General features: G+C 37.3%; 1 protein-coding gene across 3 annotated transcripts in view; it reads left to right on the forward strand.

Moving 5' to 3' along the window:
- ENOX1 (ecto-NOX disulfide-thiol exchanger 1) overlaps positions 1-17,493 on the forward strand; it is a 700,008-nt gene that overhangs the window by 439,472 nt on the left and 243,043 nt on the right. For 2 of the 3 annotated variants that reach the window (XM_053665398.1, XM_053665399.1), the window contains 2 exons: positions 14,217-14,360; positions 15,195-15,332. In XM_053665398.1, the coding sequence (XP_053521373.1) occupies positions 14,217-14,360; positions 15,195-15,332 (282 nt within the window). Of the gene's footprint in view, positions 1-14,216; positions 14,361-15,194; positions 15,333-17,493 lie in introns of those variants that run through there. The other variant, XM_037132222.2, reaches the window with a different exon arrangement.

A 17,493-nucleotide genomic window follows, 5' to 3' on the forward strand; every position in this document is an offset into this window, starting at 1 on the left:
TATAATACAAACTTTTTATGTATTTCATTAAATGAGTATTTTTGTTAAGTCATGTTTCATTGCAAGTTGATATATTTTCAGTTCTCCAACATTATTATAGACCTTGAGCGTTCTGGGACTAATTGGTGACCCAAACACAGTTAGAAAAATAGGCCACTTTCTCAGGTGCAGATGGGTCCTTGACCTGGAAGATTGGAGTAGAGAAAGATTTTGTCTGAGGAGCTTAGTCCTCCAAATACCATTCCCTTATAGGGAAGAATCTCTATACGACATTCCTAAGAGGCAAATAATTATCTCCTGCTAATGTGGAGAATGAGTTAACATGGGATAAGATAGGGTAGAGAGCAGCACATTTTCACCTTTTTATGGAAATCTATAACCAAGATAGAAAAGAGTAGAGAACGAGTTATAGCTATAGCTGCAATGTTTACAGTGACCTTCAACCCTTTTTCAGTGCTGGAACCTTCCCATCAGTATTTATTTTACCCCCTTTGTGGAGCAGGAGCCTCCATGGAGGTTTTCTGTATTACCAAAGCCTCACTGGAATCGCTGTGTTCAGACAAGCCTTACTTCTGATGATAATCCCTGACCTCCAAAAGCAGCTAGAACATAAAGACCTTCACCAAAAAACAGCCAGAGCAATCTTCCTATTAGCTTCTGAATCACAAATGTCCTTGGAGACTAGAACCTCCTTGCTGTACCCCTCTTTTACCTCCAGGCTCAGCAAACTTTAGGCCTCAGAGGTCTTCCTCTTATCTGAGCACCTCCATTTAATCTTGCTGAACACAGCCAGTGGCATCAGAAGTGTGACCTGTTTTCTCAGAATGCTTCCTCAGAATGCTTCCTGCCAGCCAAGACCTTTCCAATTGGTTATCATACTGCATATGCATTTGCATCAGACACTTGCACCATACAATCTCTCCCCTGAGTAGCCTGCCTGCATTAGGTAACCACATCATCTGTGAGTTTCATTGAGTAAAAAGGGCCATCCCAGGGAGTCTAAGGCCCCTACTGTCCTGCCCACTGGTTACAGAGCATAAACAAGGGCTACAGGTGGCCATTTAGAGAAAGAGAAAACAAGGTCTCTAGCCCAGGACAACTCATCGGAGGTGGGGTGTCCTGCTAAGTCTGTAAATCCTAGGGCGATCTTGACCACAGAGCTAATTCTTTATGCATCATGTTGCAATGGCATCATTAAGAGCACATTAGTTTAAAGAGTAACTGACCTGTTTTTCTTGACCCTACTAGGAGAAATGTTAAACAGGATGAGCAACTGGCTCAGGCTGGACATGGTTGGACTGGGTTTTATTGCATGTAGATTTCCACAGACCCAAGAGCTCTAATCAGGGCTTTGTGGAAAGTAGATAATTCATTTACCACAGTTTGCAGCCATTTCAGGGTCAGTTACTCAACCATGACAATTAAAATGTTCCACTTTGTAGCTTAATGTGTTTTCCATGGTTGGGTCAAGGTGTAAAATGAGTACATAATTTTTAAAAAGTACAAAACAGCAATAATTAGAGAATTATATATTGTCTGGTTCTCCTTATATAAGAAGATATTAAAGTTTTTAAGTATATTTTATTGATTATGCTATTGGAGTTGTCCCAGTTTTTCCCCTTTTGTCCCTCTCCACCTGGTACCCCCTTTCCTTCCAGCAATCCCCTCCCTTAGTTCATGTCCATGGGTCATGCATGTAAGTTCTTTGGCTTCTCCATTTCCTATGCTATTCTTAATTTTCCCCCATCTATTTTGTTCCTACTAATTATGCTTCTTAATTCCTGCCCCATTTCCTCATTCTTCCTCTTCCCCCTCCCAGCTGATAACCCTCCAAATGATCTCCATTATCTATGATTCTGTTCATTTTCTGGTTGTTTGCTTAGTTTTGTTTTTGTTTTTAGATTCAGTTGTTTCCATATGTTCCTCTAATTTGTGAATAAAATCAACCAGTTCTGTGAGCATCCTGATCACCAGTGTTTTGAACTGTGCATCTGAAAGTTTGGCTATTTGTTCATTGCTTAGATTTATTGGCTCTGGGGCTCTGAGTTGTTTTTTTTTTTTTTTACTCTTTCTTTTTCTTTTTTTTTAAATTAATTTATTTTTTATTGATTATGCCATTACAGTTGTTCTATTCCCCCCTTCATTCCTCTCCACCCTACCCCTGATTTTAGTCACAAATTAGAGGAACATATGGAAGCTAAACTAATTGAAATGAATGGAAATGCACAAGAAACCAATAGTAATGGAAAGGCAACTGGGACTCAAATCAAAGGAGTGGACCAGAAGGAGGAAAAAAATGACAAAACAGAAAAGGATGAAGAAACAGGAATTCAAAAAAATGAGGAGAGGCTTAGGAACCTCCAGGACATCTTTAAACATTCCAACATCCGAATTATAGGGGTACCAGAAGGGGAAGAGGAACAGCCACAAGTGGAAAACTTATTTGAACATATAACAAAGGAGAACTTCCCCAATCTGGCAAAGGAAATAGACTTCCAGGAAATCCAGGAAGCTCAGAGAGTCCCAAAGAAGTTGGACCCAAGAAGGAACACACCAAGGCACATCATCATCATATTAGCCAAGATTCAAATGAAGGAGAGAATCCTAGAAGCAGCAAGAGATAAGGGGACAGTCACCTACAAAGGAGTTCCCATCACACTGTCAGCTGATTTCTCAAAAGAGACCTTATAGGCAAGAAGGGGCTGGAAAGAAGTATTCCAAGTCATGAAATCCAAAGACCTACATCCAAGATTGATCTATCCAGCAAAGCTTTCATTTAGAATGGAAGGGCAGATAAAGTGCTTCTCAGATAAGATCAAATTCAAGGAGTTCATCATCACCCAGCCCTTATTATATGAAATGTTAAAGGGACTTATCTAATAAAAAGAATATAAAAAAGATGAACAGTGAAAGGACAGAAAAACTCACAGTTATTAACAACCACACCTAAAACAAAAGCAAACTAAGAGGACTGCTAAATCAGGAGCAGAACCATAGAAATGAAGATCACATGGAGGGTTAGCAACAGGGGAGTGGGAGAAGGAGAAGGGGGGAGAAGGTACAGACAATAAGTAGCATAGATGGTAGGTAGAAAATAGATAGGGGGGAGGGCAAGAATAGTAGGGGAAATATAGAATCTAAAGAACTTGAGACACGTGGTCATAAACTAAATGGGGGAATGGTGGGGGAGGGGTGTACAGGGTGGAGGGGAATGAAGGGGGGAAATAGAACAACTGTAATGGCATAATCGATAAAATATTTTTCAAAAAATAAATTAAAACAACAAAAAAGATTCAGTTGTTGATAGTTGTGAATTTGCTGCCTTTTAAATCCTTTTGTTCATGGTTTTGATATTCTTCTTTTTCTTAAATAAGTCCCTTTAACATTTCATGTAAAAATGGCTTGGGGGTGACCAACTCCTTTAGCTTTACCTTGTCTGGGAAACACTTTATCTGTCCTTCCATTCTAAATGAAAGCTTTGATGGATAGAGTAATCTAGGTTGTAGGTCCTTCCTTTCCATGACTTTGAATACTTCCTGCTAGTCCCTTCTTGCCTGAAAAGTTTCTTTTGAAAAATCAGCTGATAGTCTTATGGGTACTCCTTTGCAGGCAACTCTCTCCTTTTTTCTTGCTGCTTCTAAGATTCTTTATTTTTAACCTTTGGCATTTTAATTATGATGTGTCTTGGTGTGTTCCTCTTTGGGTCCAACTTGTTTGAGATGCTCTGTGCTTCCTGAACTTGTATGTCTATTTCCTTTGCCAAATTAGAGAAGTTTTCTTTCATTGTTTTTTCAAATAAGTTTTCAGTTCCTTGCTGTTCCTCTTCTCCTTCTGGCACCCCTATGATTCAGATGTTGTCATGTTTGAAGATGTCTCCGAGATTTCTAAGCCTCTCCTTATTTTTTTGAATTTGTTTCTTCTTTTTGTTCTGGTTGACTGTTTGTCTCTTATGGTCCAAATCATCGATTTGAGTCCCAGCTTTCTTCCCTTCTCTGTTGATTTCCTGGGTATTATTCTTTATTTCATTTTATGTGGCCTTCATTTCTTCAATTTTTTCTGTACTCAAGGAATTCTCTGAGCATCCTGATAACCAGTGTTTTGAATTCTGCATCTGATCTGTGGGCTTTCTCTGCTTCCCTTAGTTTTTTTTCTTGGATTTAGTTTTGTTCTTTCATTTGAGCAATTTTTCTTTGTCTCCTCAACTTAGCAGCCTCCCTGTATTTGTTTCTGTGTATTCCATAAAGTTTCTTTTACTCCCTGTCTTAATAGCATGGCATATGCAGAAAAGGCACCTGTAGATTGTGTGGGGCAAAGCTTTAGGTAATTGCAAAAGCAGGGCAACCCACTTCACCACTTTGTGGCTGTGTAAGGGAGGGGAACTCCCAAGAGGAGACAGTGCTGCCACCTAGCTTCTGGCAGTTCACCCAGTGCTGGAACCCCATTTCAAGTCACTTCACTGACTTTCCTGTGTGTGATTGGCACTCTTCAAGCTGTTGCCCCAGTGGCAAATCCTGAAGTGAGTGGGTTTGCATATATTCTAAGACCATCATGTCCATTGAAGTGTTGAAAATATCGCAGTTTCTTCTGCTGCCCCAATCTCTGCTGGTTTTTACAGCCAGAGGTAACAGGATCTTTCTTCCCAGTGCCAGAATGCTGGGCTATGTGTTCTGGCCTGGGCTGGAATTGCTTGCTTTCACGGATCCCTCATATCTATTCCACTGCCGCTGCTGCCTTTTTGTACCACACTGCCTGTCTGCTTGTGTCCATGGTTCTGCCCCTCCTACCCATCTAGATGAATGTGTTTTTAAATTTTTGGTTGTTGGACTCCCATACAGCTCAATTTTATAATGGTTCTAAATGTTTTTGGTTTTGAGATCTTGTAATTCCAACTGTGGTTGCACAAGGGGACGAAATGTGTCTACCTACACCTCCATCTTGACCGGAAGTCCTCAAGAAAATAATAATGTTTACAGAAATCATTTTCTGTATACGTGTGGTCAAAAATGCCAGTATTTGATATATGCCTTTCTACACAATACATGTATAAAAAATTGTTCTTGATTTGTGGTTGTGTCTGTGGTTTACAGAATTCACGTCTCTTAAAGGCTGTGTCTGTGAAGCCTAAAATCTGCACAAAGTCTTTTTGAAGTTGTTGCCCTCTTTTTCAAGTGGACTCCTTCCTTTGGTCTCTCTGCTGATCTTTCTCGGCAGTCCGTGGCTTTGCCATTTCAAGTGAAGTTTTTATGTAGTCACAGCATTCTGTTTACTTTTCTATCCTCTTTGATTGGGGATGTGAAGAGAAAAGAGAGAGTGAAAACAGAAAAAAACTTGATCAAGGGGAAGCATAAACTGTCTGATGGGTCTTTATTTACTTGTCTGTGACTTACTAAGTTGACCTTCATACCTCAATATCCCCTATTCAGGGGATAGACAAGTCACATTCCCAAGGCCGTACATCACCACAGAAGTACAACAGGATTCAAGGGCAGAGCTCATATCTCTTACTTTTTAGATAAGTCTCAGGTGAAGGGAGAATTTGTGAACTGTAAGGTTATTTTGAAAGAGTTGCCTGTCAGACACATTTTGGGGATTTCTGTATCTCTGAGAAGTTGAAATTGATGAACTCCAAGGTTCAAACCTTGATGTTCTAGGAAGCTGGGTGTTTGTTCTGAATCCTCAGGGACTAAGAAAAAGCTCTGCTTAAAATGAGACTCCTCTGGCTTCAAAGAATCCAGGCTTATGCTTACAGATTAGATTTCTTTCTTTAATAATTCACATCAGAGTCAGCAATAATAACTTTTTCCTATAATACGTGTATACTGGAAGGTAGAAAACAGCATATGATAACATACTGTATGTGTGCTTGATAGATATCCATTAAAGAGAGGAATGAATTGACTCATCACATATTTCATAAACAGTCTTAAGGCATAATATAGTTCTTCTCAGAAAATCTTAAATAATCTAAATTTGGAAGATCCTATATTTTAAATGTTGTCTATACAAAGACTTTGAAATTACACAGTACCATGGTAGCATTCAGTCTTATTTTCTTTTCTGTTTTGAATAGGAGAAAAGCACATAATCCTTAAGGTCTAAAGCTTTCTCTTTTATTATTACATTCAGTTTAGAAATATAAAGAGTAATTTTTTAAAAGCACAGGATTCCTGAAAACAAAACAATATTACCTCTGTCATTTCTCTGCATTTATATATGGCAAATAGTATTTTTCTTTGTATCAAAAGATAATTGGCTTTATCTACTATCCTGGTTGAGTTGTTTCCCTGGAAAATTTGGTTATTTTGTTCAATTGCTCGATTTTAGAGGGAGAGCTTCTGTTCTCTTTCATTCTCTATCTCAATGTTAAATTCTTTGAAGACATGGGTAAAACCTTATCATTCATTCAGTAACCATTTTCTTCCTAAGATAGAAGAACAGTTATTTGTAATTTAAAATTGGCTTCTAGACAAGTAGAAAAATGGAGGATGTAATCACAGACCCTTAATGGCATTTTGTGTTTGAGAAATGGCCAGATCTTCTTTTGATCCTCTATAGTATATGCCAGTTGAAACTTTCCCTTTCTTCCAATGATTTCACTTCTTTACAACTGTACATTTATGCCTTTGTTACTCTAATGCATTACTTAATGGGTCTGGAAATGTCATTATTTATAGATTTCAGTTCATTCAAAGAGCAGCAGCAGGAAATCTCCCAAAAGGAGAACATCATTGTAACCTACTTATGACCTCACATTGGCTGCTAGGGAGGTGGGGTCTTAGATCTTGCAGAATGACCTGTTAAGTGCACCAAAAGTTTATCTGGGAAGATTCAACTTTAAAAATTTTTTTCTTTGACACTTTAAATTCATCTGCATTGTAGTTTCTAAGAGCATTTTTTCCTTTTGTGTTCTTTAGCTTTCAAATCTCCAACCTTTGGGACTGAACCTTTGTTCCTTTAGTACTTCCTCTTTCCTCTTTATTTTCCTTTTTTGCTTTTCTTCTGTCTTTCTATGCTTGAATTCATTCGAAAACCATGTATATATGTTTGCATATATGTGTAATTTATATATCATTTTAAACATATTTTATGAATTTATAGAAAGAAACATAGAAAGATGGACATTCCAGAGATTGTGCTTGCTAGAAGCTGGGTATGCAAAGATTACTAGTTTCCTAAATCATTCTAAGCTTATTGTTTATTAGGGACATAGACATAAACAGCTAATAGGAATATGAAGGTACAAATGCTCATATAGAAAAAGGTAGAGTGCTATGAGAGCACAGAGGAGGGAGCACATGTATCTTCTGTCTTCTTGCCTTAAAGGACAAACTAAAAACTACATAGAACAGAAATGGCATCTGTCCTCAGGTGCACAGTGCTGTGATATATGTTAATTCATGACATTGTCAAAAAGAGTTCAGTGATATTATGAATGTGTGAGTAACAGGCCAGCTATTAAAGAAGACCTTTTGATTTCATGGCTCTGAGATAAAGTACTTTCTGATTCAGCCCTGACTGAACTGATCTTTGCCTGGTTCCACCCTCCACTCCTACCATTTCCAAAAGGTAACTTTTCTCTCCAACACCGAGAAGGATCTTTTTAGCTTTATGTAACTAATAGTCCTACTTTGCAATTCTATCATCAGAAATTACCTATAAAATGTAAATCCTCATAAAATCTAATCTATTCTAAATCTCTTCTTCAAAACCTTAATCTTTTTATTTCCATAATAAGAAGATTTGTATCATTAATAATCAACATCCAATATACAGTTATATGCTGCTTAATTACAGGGCTATGTCCTGAGAAGTGCACTATTAGGCAATTTTGTCATTGTGTGAATATCATAGAGTGCACTTACACAGTGCACTCTATGAGATAGCCTACTATGCATCTGGGCTAAATGGTACACCACTGTCATATATGTGCTCCATCACTGACCAAAACATTATTAATGTGGTGCATGACTGTATTCAACAGACTTGAAAACTTTATTATGCTTTATGGTATAGTACCTTAGATAATCTTCATTATCACCTGCCTCTTCATTATCCTCTTCAGGCTCTCTCCTCTAAAATACCCCCACCACCCAAAAATTGCTCCTGCCCTGGCCAGTGTGGCTCTGTTGGTTGGCTTGTCATCTCGTAGACCCAAGGGTCACAGGTTTGAGTCTCAGTCAGGACATGTATGAGAAGGCAGCTGATCAATGAATCTCTCTCTCTCTCTCTCAAAAAGTAATGAAGAAATGAATGTCCTCAGGTGAGGTTTGACAAACAATTTTTTCTATCTATGAATTAAGGACCAATGTAGATCTCACAGACATTTTGTGGAGGGAGCAGGGGAAAGATTTACATAGTATCTTTCCAGCAAACGACCTGAAAATCTGCCTTAGTCATTTATGTTCTCCATGGGTGGCCACCAAAGATCCTTTCTGTCTTTTCAATCAAAGCATTTATCCTTACTGCCCTCTTCTGCCACATTTTGCAGAGCAATTCCACTCTGCCTGGAAACTTGCAGATTTCACTCATTTCCTAGGTCAGTAAAACAAAAGACCCAGCACTTAAGAGGACCTATTCTCCATACAAGCCTATTTAGTAATTCCCTACAGTAATTAGAGCATATCCTTTAGGATCCTTTAGTATTTGAAAATAGTGAGAATTTTATAAAACTGACAAAAGACATTAAAGTTTTCTAGTTGTTTCTCAGTGGGTCAATTGGTATGAATTACATAGCTTGTCATTTACAGGAAGCAAAATTATCTCCATTAATAATTATAGACAGTTACTTAAAAATTATTGAGTTAATACATAAGTAACATCTATTTAACAATATTCTATATTGTGTTAAACTATGTAACATTTGCATAAGCTCAAGAGAGTATCTTACTAATTACATGACGAGCACAGTGAGATATTTTCTTAGTGATAGAAGAAGAAACTAGAATTTTGAATGGGAATATATTTTTATTACATATACTGTGATAATGCTAATAAATGATTTTATAAAATATAGTTTCAGATTCCATATGAAATAAGTTTCTTTTGTAATTAACTTTTAATAAGGCATAATAAATATGATTTTTTCACTATAATTATTTTTCTACTGAAGTAGGAATGAATTAAGGACAGACATCAAATAAAATTACTCTTTAAAAAATGTAATATGATTCTCTAATGCACAATGCAGTATACCTGAAGCTAATACAAAATAATATTGAATGTAAACTCTAATTGAAAAAAAGATTTATTTAAAAAGAATTTTCAATATTTAATTTTATCTTAACTCTCTTTGAATAGGAATTTATGTTTTTTGGACAGTTACAGATGGGTTTCATTATTCTGTGTGTGTGTGCATGTTTCCTTGGGACCTGTAAACACTGAACATAGAGTTGTGTTATTAAGAGTAGGAGAAGCCTGTGCCAGTTTTAAAGCCAAATAGTATTTTTATTGGCTTCATGAGTTTCAAAAACTATTTGCCTTGTCGATATAACTCCATGAAACTCTGAGCATAACTATATCTTATTGAACAATTATAAATTTGGTATGAGGTTTTGTATTTGAACATACTTTAACAAAGAACAGGTTAAATTTCAGTTGAACCCTGGAAAAAGCTGTACTGTTGTCTTTGGCTTTTGTATATCTGATTGTTTGTAAAGTCTTACCTCATAAAAGCCAGTCTCACAGTTAGTCATGAATTTCTTGAAAGCTATGTAGAAAAATTCATACATCTTTTAAATTACATTATATTATTTTACAAAGGAGTTGTGGAAAATGAAGACATATTTTGCTGCGGGGGCAACTTTGCCTGCAAAATCCCCCCATCCCACATGGATAAAAGTGAAACTACCGAGGACACATGGCCAATCTCTCAGAGGAAAAAGGCCAGGAGCCCCTTTCTCAAGGGACTTTTATTGGGTTGTAATACACAGGAATACAGGTGGCAAGGATCAAACAGTAAATAACATTTCAAAGAAATCTGAGGGCTTAGTCTGAGTCAGTGTCTGTCGGGTAAGGGGGTTGCAGAAACTTTGGGAGACATATCCATTTCCTGCTTGGACCCTTATCATAATATGAATGAAAGCGCCCTTAGCAAAGAGACTTCACAGGACTTTTTAGGAACTCTTTCTTATGCCCCATCACCCCAGATCCAGCTCTAGCTGGCAAGGGGCTGCACTGCCTCCCCTATCACAGGTTTTCGGGCTTAAGTGGATTAGAGCCAGGAAGCGCTTCTCCCAGAGGACCTGGGAACTCAGGCTTTGTCAGAATAGCCGGGGGGGGGGGGGCGGCGAGGGTCCATCACTCCCTCTTTGTTGCAGCATCCCCCCCCCCACCGCCCTGAGTCCTTCCATGATGGCCTCCCAAGTGATCGTGTCTGGCTTAGGCTGCCCCTCCTCTGAGGAGTTATACCAGTCACTGACTAACAAACCACGCATTAGGAGCAGGGGGATGAAGCAGAAGCAGTGTTTGCTACCAGAGACAAGCTTTGTCTCCTTAGTGGCTCGCATTCCAGACATCACTCACTCAGGCTTAGCCATGGGGAGCAGTTATAACTCCTGAAACCAGGTACAGCAGTTCCCAGCATTTTGCTATGATTTAGGTGTGGCACAGAAAACTAGAACAACACTTACTTTTAGAAATATCAAGTGTTACTCACTGTTTTAGAATTAATTACATAATTATCGGGCAGAAAACAAAGATCCCAGGGTACCTTAATGAGAACACTACACGTGCAAATAAAACAATAATAATCACCTACTATATTCCAAGTGCTTTATTAACTATAATTTTTAACTGCCATACCTCTGTGTGTAGATAAATATCATTAAGAATATCAATCTGTCTGTTATACTAGATGACAAACACAGCAGAACCTGGATCCTGAGAGTTGATAGGATAGAAGTGATCCAGAGTGTTTTTATTGACAATGAAGGCCAGAAGACCTGACTGCCTTCTAGTTATCTGCCCTTCCTTTTGGGGAAAAGTCCACCTCAACTCAGGTCCCATAGTTACAGTATTGCCCCATCCCCAGTGGTCAACAAGAAAATGTCAGTACTGAGATTTCCTAGGAATGATTCTTAGTGCTATAAGACCACAGTATCTGACTAAAACGCTGGTCATCAGTGTATCCTTTGGATTGATGTATGAACAAAAGGGGGAACTGTGTATTCTAAAAAATGGGGTTTTATGGGGAGTAGCCTCACAAGATGATTGAATCATAAATTCCTAACTAGGCAGGTCATGGTGAGCAGTTATGTCTCAGGCCTATAACTTCTCTAGTGAAAGGTTTTAAGCCAACCCTGTTCATTGTTTTTCTGCATCTAGATTAACACACCTCTGAAATACCATTAACTAATACACCTTGAAGCAGGTAATAACCCTTGAGAGAGCACATAACCTTGTTAATTGTCCTATCATCCAAACCCTGTGTTATTTTCTCCAATCTTATTTTCAAATGCATAAAATCAGCCACAAAACTGTTATTCTCTGCAATATTTGAGAGCATATGTTATTGGTTTGGCTCAAATAAACTCATAAAGATTCTCTAAAAAGCATTAATCTTTTTAAGGTTTAGAAATAATAAAACTAAGGCAAAGTAATTCATTTGAATGATAAATTAAGCATTATGATCTTGAATCATTTGAAGCGGAAGATATTCAAGTAGGAACAATAGATGTTAGTAGAGAACAAAAATAGTTCTTGTGACTATTCATAAATTACTAGATATAAACTAATTAAAAATATCACTTTTCTTCCAAGCCAAGTGATCAACTCAATTTTATTTTTTTAATGAATTGCTTAGCATCCTTGAAACTATTGGAAATGCCTAAGATGTGTTAGAACTTATTTTAGAGTCACCATTCAAACTATTGGATTGGGAGATTGAACAGGTATAATAAATTGAAAGTCACAATGTCTATGTGGGGATACATTCAGATTTACAAACTACATGTTGCCAATGAAGAAATGCAAAAAAAATTGATGAAGCAAAGCAAAAAAAATTGATGAAACAATAGCAGTTTGTTAAGATGGTCATGAACAAAATCTTAAGATGAGTAGAAGCTATGGGCCCCTCAGAACACTTGCTACCCTTTTGTAAGACCATAATCACCAAGGTAAAAACTCCCATTGGAATAGACATCTACAAAGCCAAGGAAAGCTAACAGTGTCCCTAAAACACTCTAGCAAAAAGGTGAGGTGAAACAAGGCTGGTTGGGCACAACTCATAAAGCGTACAAAGTAAAGGAATGTTCTCTGATAGAGTGTTCCATAACTGTGGACTAATTGGACAGAAAAAAGTTATGATTATTGACCATTTGGGGAGAACCTGAGCTACCAGGAAGCCGGTTAACTAACTTCATTTGGGGAAATAAGTAAGACAAATAGTTATTTTGTGATGATCTGAAAAGACTCTATTACAGGATCATTGAGCAAAAGAATGGACACATTTTAGCCTCACTCTGCTTTGTTGTTCTGAAATGGTTGGAGGAAGAGAGAAAAAATTGCTTTGAGGTGTCATTACAGAAATATTGTTGGTGTGTGAATAGCTAAAGGGCAGACATTTTGGCTAACTACATAGTTATGTCACTGAGTTTATTTTATATGGTGAGGATCTCCTTATCTGATGGCATCCACTCTCTGAGGTAGTCTACATATGTATATAAGCAAGTTCTGAATTCATCTGCATAGTAGAATTTAATTGTAAGGTATAAAACTTTTGTTTCAAGTACAGTTTGCTCCCAAAGTTGGAATTGTCCACTACTACATGATGAATATGTTTCATCTTTCCGACAGATGATTGGAAAAAAAATTCCATTCTCTCACAGTCCCCATGAGTTGAGGGCCAGGGATTTGTGGGGAGTGTGGGAACAATTTGCTTATTATCCTTGAGATATTGAGACCTGAGCTTCCATTTGAATTAACTTATACTCAACTGGCAATAAGTTGTTTTTCGATAGTACAGCATTCAAAGGGTTACTGGTTCTTGCACTTAAGCATCAAAGAAAAGAAAGGGAGTACCATAAAAGGGCCAAACTTCACACTAGATACACTGACAAACAGACCATAACATCTTAGTCTAAGAGATCCAGTAACAGAAACATGGTTTTAAAGAAATTCTAAATCTATAACTAAATAAAAATCTTATTTAAATTCAATTGTTGTATCTAACCTACTTAAAAGTCAAACTTCTCACATCATCCATCTAAGTGCAGTATGTTTTATCATACATTTTGAAATGGTGAAAGTGCACTTAAAATACATATGTATGAATGTTATGATTTTGCATTTTTGGGGTGGTGAGAAGGCATAGGATTTTATAAATAGTGTGCTATAGAGGGGCTCTATGCATCTTCATTAATGTTTTTTAATGTTATTTGGTTTTGTTAGAAGTGTGCTTTGAAAAGTCTAATTATAAATACGCACACATACACACACATATATATGCTGTGCAATTTTAAGGAAAATTGGGACCAGTTAAATTTATCTTTCTTTTTTTAAAATTTTATTTAGTTATTTTTCAAGTACAGTTTTCTATTTCTCCCATCCCAGCCCACCTCCCACCATGCTCCCCACCTCCCTCCCATTTCCACCTTCCTTAGTTCTTGTCCTTGTGTCCTTCATACTTGTTCCTCCAAAAAACAAATATTTTTTCTTTGCTGCCCAAACACTCTTTTGATCTTTGATGGGCAGCATCCCATCCACCCTTGCTTTTTTCCTTTCCTGACCATTGCGATATGGGTGCAGTCCTTTACTAGTCTCATGGTGAATAGATTCTTGCTTTTTTCCCCCTTTTTCCTATTTCTTTTTCCTCTCTAAATACATTTCATAGATGACTGTCTTCCAAAATAACAACATCAATTAATTTTTTGAATTAAAAAAATCTTACTTAGCCCTGAGTCTGCCCTCTCCATTGATGTGTATAGTGTGTAAGAGGCTGTGCAGGGACTGATAAGCCCAGTTTGTGAAGTCTCTTCAGTAGGAGGCACGCTCGCTGCTTCTGCAACTTGCTGTTTATTCGGCCAGCCCTGGTCCTAGGTGGGTTGAAAGTTGACCCACCCATCTCAGAGGGCTCTGAAACCCAGCCAGGAGACAGCTGTGCCTGTTATTGGAAGTTGCTCTTTGTTGTTTGTTTTTTAATAGACAACAGTTTTCCCTTGAAGGTTTTCTCAGTATACTATTATGGCTTTTCACCACACTCTTTTTTTCCCCTTTTGCAGAATCTGATGATCTCCGTGGGGACCCTGAACTCAGCCTTCAAAGTGTTTCAGCCCCGCAGGATGCTCATAATTCAATAGTAGATGTTGCTGGCCTTGAAAGCATCACCCAGTGTCCCCAGAAGCTTCCTCAGATGATGGCTGCAGGTAAATGTCATTGGTCAGTCCAAGACACAAGGAATTTTGAATTCTTAGTGGAAATGCTTACCCAGCTATGAAAATATGCATTGAACCCAGAGCCTGGGATCCTTAAAGAAATCAGGCTATGGAACAAGTGAATATCAAAGACATTAAGTCAAATTTGACATATTTTGCAGTATGTATGTGTTTTTTTTTAGCTCTGTGCTATTGTTTTTTAATATCATGTATTTGTTTATTTTGTTTTGATGAAAGTCTATGCTTATGAGAAATATTTTAGAAAAGTCACTTTAGGCAGACTCCTGCATTTCCTTAATGCGGTGCTATAAAAGGTTTGTAAAGCAGGAAATCTGTTCCAGGGTAACACAATAAATTCACTCAGGACCAGTTTCATGACTTGGCAACTATTCTAAAGATTCTATTAGTTAAAGGTATGCCTGCTCCAGTGTTGTACTCAGAATCAGATGAATGTATTTATTCTCCTATCAAGCCAATTGACTTGTTTTACCAAGAGAGTATTCCTGCTTTACCTCTCAACCTTGGAACTTACCTAATGTTGTTTCACTAGGAGAAGGAAATGATTCTTCAGTTTTTTCCAGATGTACATTTTTCCAGATGTACTTTCCTGTGTATACTATAAACTATATGTCATTAAGTTTCCTTCCAGAATGTATTTGGAAACTCTTTATGTCTGAAGAAAAAAATTTCTCTGTAGTATTTTCTTTATTTTTTCATGGCTTGGGAGTATGCTAAATGAAACCTCACATCTCTAGAAATGTGATTCCCTTTAAAACACACACACTCCTGGTTGTTGACTAAGTCATTGTTTGTTTTTCCCTGCAGCTGCCGATGGTTTGGGGAGTATAGCAATAGACACAACCCAGCTCAGCATGTCTGTGACAGATCCCACAGCCTGGGCCACCGCCATGAATAATTTGGGCATGGTTCCTGTGGGGTTGCCTGGACAGCAGCTTGTGTCTGGTAAGCCTTCTTTCTCCTGGGTTTGAGGCAGCAGTGCCAAAGGGTGTAGGTGACAGGTGCCCAGTAATCTCTTCACACGCAGGTGTTGAGCATGGTCTGTGATTTATGATTGGGGAATGTTTGGCAGGTTGTGCTTTAGAGTCTTTTCCTTATAACTTTGCTCGCCTGCCTAATAGCTCTTCTTAGGATAAAAAGCCATATGCAATATCTATCATCAATTTCCTGTTTTAAATTGGTAAATAGAAGGATAATATTTGCTTTTCAATGTGCAAAAGTCTTTCACAAACCTTATGCCATTTGATTCCACAGTCTTCCCTTTGACATAGATGGGTACTTATTGTTGTTGCTCTTGTTAGTATTCTCACGTAAAAGCAAGGAAGCAGAGGACCAGAGTTGAGGTTACTTTTCTAGCACTGAGGTGGCAGACCTAGAAGTCTATCACAGCTGACACTAAATTCCACATTTTCTTTTCACCACACTTTGGAATCATAACACAGTGCATTCAATAGGTAAAGTGTTTAGAAATGTTACAAAGTAGAAGGTGATCATTGAATTTAATACACATTTATTGAGATTTTCCATGTGCCCTCTAACAAAAGCTTTGGGGAGTAAACAGATATACATAAATAAGTGTCCTTGAGGAGCATGTCTCTCTAAATTGAAAAACACAGCAACCAGAAAACAGCATAAAAATAAGGTTTAGAATCAGGTGTTAAGTAGTGGTTCAGGATAGTAATGTAGTCATATCTGGAAAGATCAATTACTAAAGCTCTGATAAATGTTATTAGGAAGATAAGATTAGATCTGTCTAGAAAGATACATAGGATTTGCACTATTCACTTACTCATTCATTCATTCATTCATTTATTCATTTAACACATATTTATGGAGACACTGTCTGGGTGCAGGGACTCCAAGCAGTAAACAAAACAGACCCTTTCACACTGCAGTGCAGAAGTGACAGTCAGTTATAACCAAGTTCCATACCCATAGGCCTGTGTACTTTGTGCTGAATTAACCAAGCATTTAAGGTTTTTTTGTTTTTTGTCAGTAATGGCCACAGATGTAAAAGTTTGAACCAGCTGTAGTAAATTATATATAATTTGTATGCACATGTGTACATATATGCATATGCATGCATATACACACATGAGCATATATTATACATATACACATATATGCACACTTTTTAAATATGACAGGAAAGAAACAACATGAGAGAGGATGGGAGACAGGGAAAGTGGGAGACAGAAAAAGAAAAGCTAAATATTGAATTCTAAAACATCATACTTAAGATATTTATAAAATTCTCCACAATGTTATGAGAGTCATGCAATTGAAGATTAGCCTGCTGTGGGATGCATGTGTGTGCACACAAATGACATGTTCTATGGTTTGAACATGTGTTCACCCAGGTCCCTTTTTCCTAAAGCTAATCTAGACAGATACTTACTTTTAATAACTTGAAAATAAAGATTTGTATTTGTCTACCCACATTTTTCTACATTTTCTACCCACATAATTGAAATATTCATATAGAAGAAATTACGGCAGAAACTTTTGTCTCCACCTCCTACTTTTCTCAAAAAAACATGTGACTTCCAGAGTAAGCCACACCTCAATAATTCATTGTTTTTTAATTATTTTGAGTCTTCTGACATTTTAACCATGACCAATTTATGATGTCCTCAGCCACTTACCATGTAAAGAATTACAACTTGTTATAGAAGATTAACCATATCTGCCCTGAATTATGTTCTCTATTGCTTGTTTAGCCAAACTGTTTAAACTGTGTTTGAGCCCTTCATGGTCTTCCCGGGATCCCCTTCTTTATTTCCCAACTCTGCCAGTTGAACTACACTGTGCTTTGTTCTCAGCACTGCCAGCGGCAGGGTGTGCACTAACTATCTCAGGGGTGATCCTGTTTTATTTGATTAGTGTTCATGTATTTTCTTGTATTCTTTTTTCTGTGCAAATATTTTAATCATATTAGATGTAAGATTTTCTATATGCATTTTAATACCTTATTTTTAATTATTTTTCGTTCTAGAGTTTTACATTTAAAAGTCATAAAACTGCATTGAATAATCTTTCCTAGTTTATTTAATTATTCTAGTTTTATATATAGGCTGTTTCCATTTTTCCCTCTTACTAGCCAAGT

Source organism: Artibeus jamaicensis, unplaced genomic scaffold (genome assembly GCF_021234435.1).
Source record: "Artibeus jamaicensis isolate MK-2021 breed Jamaican fruit bat unplaced genomic scaffold, CSHL_Jam_final contig_414, whole genome shotgun sequence".
Taxonomy (NCBI): Eukaryota; Metazoa; Chordata; class Mammalia; order Chiroptera; family Phyllostomidae; genus Artibeus; species Artibeus jamaicensis.